The sequence below is a fragment of the Hypanus sabinus genome, chromosome 30, assembly GCF_030144855.1.
Source record: "Hypanus sabinus isolate sHypSab1 chromosome 30, sHypSab1.hap1, whole genome shotgun sequence".
Lineage (NCBI taxonomy): Eukaryota > Metazoa > Chordata > Chondrichthyes > Myliobatiformes > Dasyatidae > Hypanus > Hypanus sabinus.
The window spans coordinates 5,997,263-6,004,940 of record NC_082735.1 but is presented as its reverse complement, the minus strand read 5'-3'; the positions used below and the strand labels follow the sequence as shown (position 1 = coordinate 6,004,940).

Sequence of the window (7,678 nt, the reverse complement as noted above, 5' to 3'; positions counted from 1 at the left end):
GTTCCACAGACTTGGAGCTGATTCCTGTTTATAAGTTGTCTCACAAACCCCATCCCCCGGGATGCTCCCGGAATGGAAACAGGGACATAGGAAGGAGGGAAATTGCCCAGCTCTTAGCCTGTTTCATATTCACCAGCCGCCTCACCTTACCCCGCCCCCCGACTCGGCAGCTGATCCACTCAGGTCCTTTCAACGAGTTGGGTTTACTGAGCGATTCGGCCGGCTCCGATCTTTCTCCGCGGGTCTCTTGACTGACTGTCTCAGCTGGGGAGAGACGCGTGGATCCAGACAGAGCGACTCAACATGGCTAGCCTGTCTGGTGTGTGGCCGCGTCCCGGACTCCTCCGGCTCGCAGTCCTCCTGCAAGTCGGCTGCTTATGTTTAGCCCAAGTAAGTTCGGGGAAGGGTGGAAACGGGCACTTGGTCGCTGGGTAGCGGAACCCGCATTCGCCGAGTTGTTTGCCTAGGGTGGCAGTTTATTTTTGGGTGAAAGGTATTCAGAATAACGAGTTAAATTCCACTTTCTCCGCAGTCCCCAGAGTTTGTTTGTCTGCCTTTCCCTTAGCCTCGTCCCTTCCCTTCGGGGTGTGTGTGGGTAACCAGTCACAGATAGGACCAGTATTTGACTGCCAGCGAGAGGCACTCTCCAAATTTACAGTGACAATTTGTCCCAATTAACGACAGCAGAGCCGTTGCCCGGTCGGTTAAAAGAACAGTCAGCCTCAATGGATCAGTAACCTTCATGGGATATACCGGCTCCGGAGTGGGCTTCCAGGGGTAGCTCCTGAACTCCCCCCGCTTCAGCGTTGGCCTGAATGAAGAATAGCCGGGGGATGCTGAACTCCATCCCGTTGATCTGGATCCTCCTGTGCGTGTGCGGGTCTGTGGGGTGTGGAACACTGGTGTATCAGTCATTTGATTGCTTTCACTACTCGCGGATACCTCCACGGACAAAGACCAGGGTTACTACAAAGACTCACGCTCACGGACACCGCACTAAGGTAGCCAGCATCTCTGACTGCCGTGGTCTCGGGAGATGCCCCTTTACCGTACTCCTGCCCCATGTATAAAAGATTTTAAAATATCATTTAATTAATATAACGGACACACCATACTGTTGCGCCATTTCTTGTTCCAAATGTTCTTCTCCGTCGCTTAATCCTCTCTCTTTCCTTGGACAGGTTTCGATATGGGAAGAAGGTGAGCTGGGCTCTCCGGGACCGGCTGGGATTCCTGGAGCAGACGGGATAGATGTGAGTTGTGGAAGTGTTTACAGTAGTTTGTGTACTTTCTCACAAAGAGCCGCATTGTCCCAGGTGCCAGACCGCGGAGCCTGCACTGACATCGGCGGCCGGCAGGGGCGCCTCCGGCCGGCTCCGGGACATTCCGGTATATTCCTTCTCGCGGGAGGGGGGGGGCAGTTAATTGACTAAGTGCACCACTTAAATCTGTTTTACTGTGGATATTTAGGGTCCGTCTTTCCTACGTATGGCCTGTTTCAATGGAAGCCCGGGAAGTAGGAGTCGCGTAGATTGATGTTGTGAAAGTTCTGAAAACCGGGGTTATTAATGTAAACTATAAAACAGACCGATTAAACCAGTTTAAGGTACAAACAAGCAGTTTAGATGACGGCGACAGGAGAAAACGGCGGAGTATTGCAGTGTGAACACGAGTTAAAAGCTGCTGTCTAGTTGTAACTGAACAGGTCTCCAACCGAGGTCCCTCGGTGACCGCTAAAACACCGGAGACAGTCGAGTTTATTGTCGTGTGCGCAAGCACGGTGAAGTTCGAGCACAATAAAAAAAAACTTGTGGCGGCTGTATCACGGGCACGTAGGTCCCGACAACACGCAACGCACAAGTTATGCCGAAGTTCCACTTGACAGTGAACAACACCTGCTATTCGAAAGCTAAGTGCGGGAGGTGGTCCGCAGTGTTCTGTTGCCGAGGGCTCTGTGGATCGGTTTAGGCGCCGGATGGTTGTTGGAAGGTGGCTGTTCCCGAACCTGGCTGTGTGGCATTTCAGATTCTGTATCTCCAGCCCGACGGCGGCGATGTCTGGCTGGAGAGTTTTTGGTTCTTCAGCTGTTACTGAACAAACCTTTTCCGCTGCCCCGATCCCTAAATGTTTTTTTTGTCTTTTCAGGGGGAACCTGGGCTCATCGGCCCCCCTGGACCACCAGTAAGTGACTCACTTTAATCCACAGCTAACATCTCCGGAGAAAGACTATTACCATGTTTCTGCTAAAGCAAAAACACTAACAGGAATGCCAATTCTCCCTGCATTTAGGGGCCTAAAGGGGAAATGGGAGCCCCTGGACCAGATGGACTGGAAGGTGACCCAGGATATGATGTAAGTACCTTTGAAGAATGCTGTTGGAAATGTTTGCTGTGCGGGGCGGTGGCTGCGAAGGGGGTGGGTCGAACATTTTAAATGTCTTATGTATTTCAGTCTTTGCCCCTGGTCTCCTTCTTTTGAAGACATCAGAATTGCAAATTTTTTGAACATGGAGACAATCACATCTCTTGGATTATAAATTCAATCTGTTTAATAATTTTGCCTAAAGATTGATATTCCTGTATGCAATGCCTGAGAATTTATACTGCAGATGTTCCAAAAATTGGATAGAAATTGGATTTATATTGGTCGAATGAATTGAGAATCTACATGTATCGGGGACTTGACACATAAGAGATTCTGAAGTTGCTGGAAATCCTGAGTGACACAAACAAAATGCTGGAGGAAATCAGCAGGTCAGGCAGCATCTATGGAGGAGAATTAGCAATCGATTATTTGGGCTGAGACCTTTCATCAGGACTTACACTGTGTACAGCCAGTGAGTTGACAAGTACACCCGTGCACTGGGGACAGCCAGTGAGTTGACAAGCACACCCGTGCACTGGGGACAGCCAGTGAGTTGGCAACATATTGACGGCTCATTTTTACTGAGAACTTGCACCATGTATGGTCAATGAATTGGCAGCCAGTGTACTATGAGCCTGCACTGTGAAATGATAGAGAAGCTGTATTGTGTCTGTGACATATACTGATGAAATGAACTCTCAACACCCAGGAGCTGAAACCGTGTACTGTGTATACTTTGAACTGTGTAATGTACATCTGGTAAGGCGAGACTGTGTATGTATTCCATGCCACGAGAGCCTACATGCTACACATCTTGGAGGTGGAGATGCTGATTTGTATAAATCCAATGAGCAGAGAACCATGTGCAGCCGATATATCTGGAATCCCTAACTGGGTAAATCAGAGGAGCTGAGAAACTACAGTGTATATTTCTTGACCTGAGAACTGCACTGTATACATTCAGTGAATTGAAAACCATGGCTGAGTACACTTTTCTGAGAATCTGATTCTACACCAATGTACTAGGATTGGAAGTATGCATTATATGTATTCAGTGGGCTGAGCACCTGCACTGTTATATTCATCAAGTACCAAGAAACTGCACTGTGTACATCCAATGACCTAAAAGCCTACAGTATGTACATCCAATAAGCTGCAAGCCCCAGGCATTGTACATCCAATAAGCTGCAGGTCCATGGAGGATACATCCAATAAGCTACAAGCCCCAGGCATTCTACATCCAATAAACTGCAGGTCCATGGAGGATACATCCAATAAGCTGCAAGCCCCAGGCATTGTACGTCCAACAAGCTGCAGATCCATGGTGGATACATCCAATAAGCTGCAAGCCCCTGGCATTCTACATCTAATAAACTGCAAGCCCAGAGCATTGTACATCCAATAAACTGTAGATCCATGGGGCATACATCCAATAAACTGTAGATCCATGGGGCATACATCCAATAAGCTGCAAGTTACAGTGTGTCCATTCAACATAAACAGGATAAGCATGTTCAATATATCAGAATCGTAACTGCCAATGTCTAGTGCACTGGGAAACAAAGTACTCAATGTACAATGGTCTGAACTGTGTACTATACAGTACATCCAATATAATGAGAACCTGAAAAATGTCCCCTCTGTACTGGGGATGATAATCTGCAACTGTGTTCTCTACACTCCGTGAACAAATTACATGATAGGTGCTGTGCTTTCCCAGGTACCAATGAGAAAGCATCTTCAGATGTGGCAAACTGAAAGTGCCAACATGTTTGCTGCTGTTCGGTGCCCGTTCCGAACTGAGTTGAAAGATGCTGTGTCACTGTAGTTTTTACATTTGATGCTGTAGCATTGTACAGACAGATTTGAATCTTCTCAGTGCTAGAGGTTTTTAGGGAAAAGTCAGCTTGCTTGTCTGCAACTACCAGGAGCTCATGTAAAGCTGGTCATTGAATTTCACTCAGTACTGAGGAGGCTTGTGGCAGGGTTCACTTTACAGACTAGATTAGCATTGTGCCCCATTATATTCCATGTGGAATTTACAACATTGAAGAATAATGAAATACAAACAGAGAGTGCAAGAAAGACTCATCAGGCCAGGCAGCGTCTGGAACAAAGGGAATAGAATTAAGGATTCAGACCGATGCCCTTCATCAGAATTGAGAAGCATTAGTGTGTTTTAAGTTGCAGTGAAAGGGGAGAGGTGAAGGGTAAATATGGGAAAGGCTGTGATAGGGTACAAAGCAAGAGATGCTGAATGATATAAGTGGAGATGGTGCCAGCTAGGAGGGGTTGGTGAAAACACACCCACTGCAGGTGGTCTGTCTGTAGACGGGGTAAACAGAAAGAGATGAATGAAAATGAATAAGGTGGAGAAGAAAGAGATAAAAGATACAAATTCTGGAGCAGTGAGATATAAAACAGTAGAAAACCAAAGCACTGCTAACACTGGTGATATAAATTAAATAGTGAAATTTCATCAGGCTGGCCAACATCTGTGCAACAAGAGAAACCGGTTAATGGCCTTTCATCCAGACTGACTGGTTCTGATACAAGCTGGAAAGGTTGATGATTTGAAGCTGAATTCAGCAGTGAGTTCTGAGGACTGCAATGTGTCAAGTTGGAAGATGAGATGTTGTTCCTCCAGTTTATTTTGGGCTTTGTTGGGACAACATAAAAAGTCAAAGTGAGATTGGGATAGAGAGTGAAATGGATAAATGGACAGTCAGTGTTACCTGGATGAAGATAGCTTTTCCGTTGCTGAGGTCATCCTGTCATAAGTCCTGACGGCAAGATGGATGAATTGTTTCATCTGGGAGGTAGTCTGGGCCCTGAGTGTTGGCAATGGAAGTGGTAGAAGGGCCGGTGCTGCATCTCCTGTAGTTGTAACAGGAAGATGCAGGGAAGAGGGGAGTGGTTCCTGGTGCAAATGGAAAAATGAACCAGGAACACATGGAGAATGTTGGAAGTGGGGAAGCGGTGGTGGCATCATGTGGAAAGTGGTGGGAATTACAAAGGACAAGTCGTGGAAGGTGGACTGGAATGACGTGAGAAAGCCTATCGCTGATCTGAAAGGGTGGATCATAGAAAGATGCAGTTGAGCATCCTATCATCCAAGGGGAGGGTTAGAAAATAGGAAGCCAACTCAGAGTAGTGGTGTTGAAGGGAGTACTATCAGAGCAAGAGTAGCAGGATTCAGGGAACTGGAAGAATGGAAAGGAGTCCTCACACAAAGGAAGGTGTGAGAAATGTAGTCAAGATAGCTTTGGAGTGTGTGTGAGGTTGCTATTAGGTATTACAGACAGGCAGTGTGTGCACCGTGCTATAGTGAAGTTAAAACTGAGATGGTGTGAGTGTTTTGGGTCCCTTTTAACCATTTAATTCATGACTATAACTGGAAGCCCATTCAGACTCAGGCACATTGATATATATGAGCTTTTTGGATTGTAGAATATATATTCAGGGCCACGATGAAGGAACATAGGAGTGAGGCAAGCTGAATAGCTGTTTCAGAAGGTCTCCACGGGTGCTTTGAAATGTTTTCCTTTGATACAAATAAAAATGAGTGGGCTTGATTTCATCACAACATCTTGCTAAAGCAATGCTTATCACGTGTGTTCATGTGGCAGGAAGGAAGCCAACACCGATAAAGGGGCAGGAGTGACCAGCAACATGCACAGGCATGGCTTCAAACCTCGAAAGTTCATGGAGTATGCATTATTTTACCATGCCTCCACATTCCCACTATCTATAAACAGAGGTTTCTTCTTTTGAGAAAACATAGAACATCGCAGTACAGTACAGGACTTTCAGCCCATGATGTTGTGCCAATTTATAACCCTTTTCTCTCCATTGCCCTCCATTTTTCTATCATTTATGTGTCTATCTAAGAGTTTCTTAAATGTCCCTAATACATCTCTCTCAACTATCAACCCTAGTAGAGCACTCCAAGCACCCACCACTCTGTGTTTTAAGAAAATATCTCTGACATTCATTCCCTCTAAACTTTCCTCCAATCACCTGAAGATTATGCTCCCTTGTATTAGCCATTTCTGACCTACAAAAAATGTCTCCAGCTGTCCACTCAATCAATTAGAGATGAACTTAAGCCAGGGAAGGAAGTCACTCCAGTATCTCCTGCCACTGAAATCCCTCCAATAATATAATGGAATTCCAGAGTCATCAACGAATCTATTAAACGAAAGTCAATCATTTTTGAGCACTGCATTTGACCATTAAGAACCCAATAACAGACTCGTGGATTGTGTAGTTGGAGTGGATTTATAGCACTAGAATGCACTTTTAATGTGCATGAAACAAGAAATACAGGAAATCCTCAACAGATCAGGAAACACTTGTAAAGAAGGATCAAAAAGGTGAGAAACAGAAGGAATGTTTCAGGTTGATAACTTGAGTTTTGACAAAGTTGAACACCCTGACCCATTAATTCTGTTCCTCCCTACAGTTGCTGCCTGACCTGCTGAGCATCCGCAGAAATTCCCTTTTGTAGCTCATGTTTCCTCACCGGATTTTTGGATGACCCTTCTTAATTCCTAGTTTCATGATCATAACGACGGACGGGTCACAGACCTGATCTCAAGCACAATACCTGTCAGTAGGATTGAATTTCAAATTCAAAGTAAAGTTTGTTGTCTCACGCACAATTATTTGTCTGCACAGGTGCAATGGAAAGGTTACTTGCAGCACAGGTACATCATGTTACAAAAGCAGCATTCACAGGCAAAATATAAATTATATACAATTTTTACAGAGAGACCACATAAAGCAAAAAAAGAACTAAGTACATATCTGCACAATGTGATCAATTACTGCAAAGAGCATTTATTGATCAGTAAAAGGACTTTGGATGGATAATTAAGTTGAGTAAGCTGGCTGGAGACTGCTCCTTCATTTATGAGATCTGACCTTAGGCATGCCCAAAATTACAGGATAGAAATTTCTGTTTTCAGAATATCAAAGAAAGCTGGTAATCCAGTTCAGGCCACCACAGGTTTGGAGCTTTCCTGGCAGAAAATGCAATTTGTTTCCTTTAGTTACTCTTTCACAGAGTGTGGATGTTTCTGGTGATGCCTGTTTATTGTCTATCACCAATTGTCCCTGAGCTCAGCAGGCATTTAAGGGTCAGTCACATACAGAATGGGTGAGGATGATGGATTTCCCTCCCTCAAAGATACTGGAGAACAAACTGGTAGTTTTATGGCTACCAATACTAAGAATAACAGTGCTAAAAATGTAGATTCCACTTTCATTTAATTACCTCATTGTAGATTTTTCATTTTTGAACACTTGCTTC

At 45.0% G+C, this 7,678-nt stretch overlaps 1 protein-coding gene across 1 annotated transcript in view; it reads left to right on the top strand.

Moving 5' to 3' along the window:
- The first annotated feature begins 283 nt into the window (after window positions 1–283).
- Window positions 284–7,678, top strand: part of col9a2 (procollagen, type IX, alpha 2) — a 131,447-nt gene continuing 124,052 nt past the window's right edge. The window contains exons 1-4 of the mRNA XM_059954240.1: window positions 284–390; window positions 1,182–1,253; window positions 2,146–2,181; window positions 2,290–2,352. Of these exons, the coding sequence (XP_059810223.1) occupies window positions 304–390; window positions 1,182–1,253; window positions 2,146–2,181; window positions 2,290–2,352 (258 nt within the window). The 5' untranslated portion in view covers window positions 284–303. The remainder of the gene's footprint in view (window positions 391–1,181; window positions 1,254–2,145; window positions 2,182–2,289; window positions 2,353–7,678) is intronic.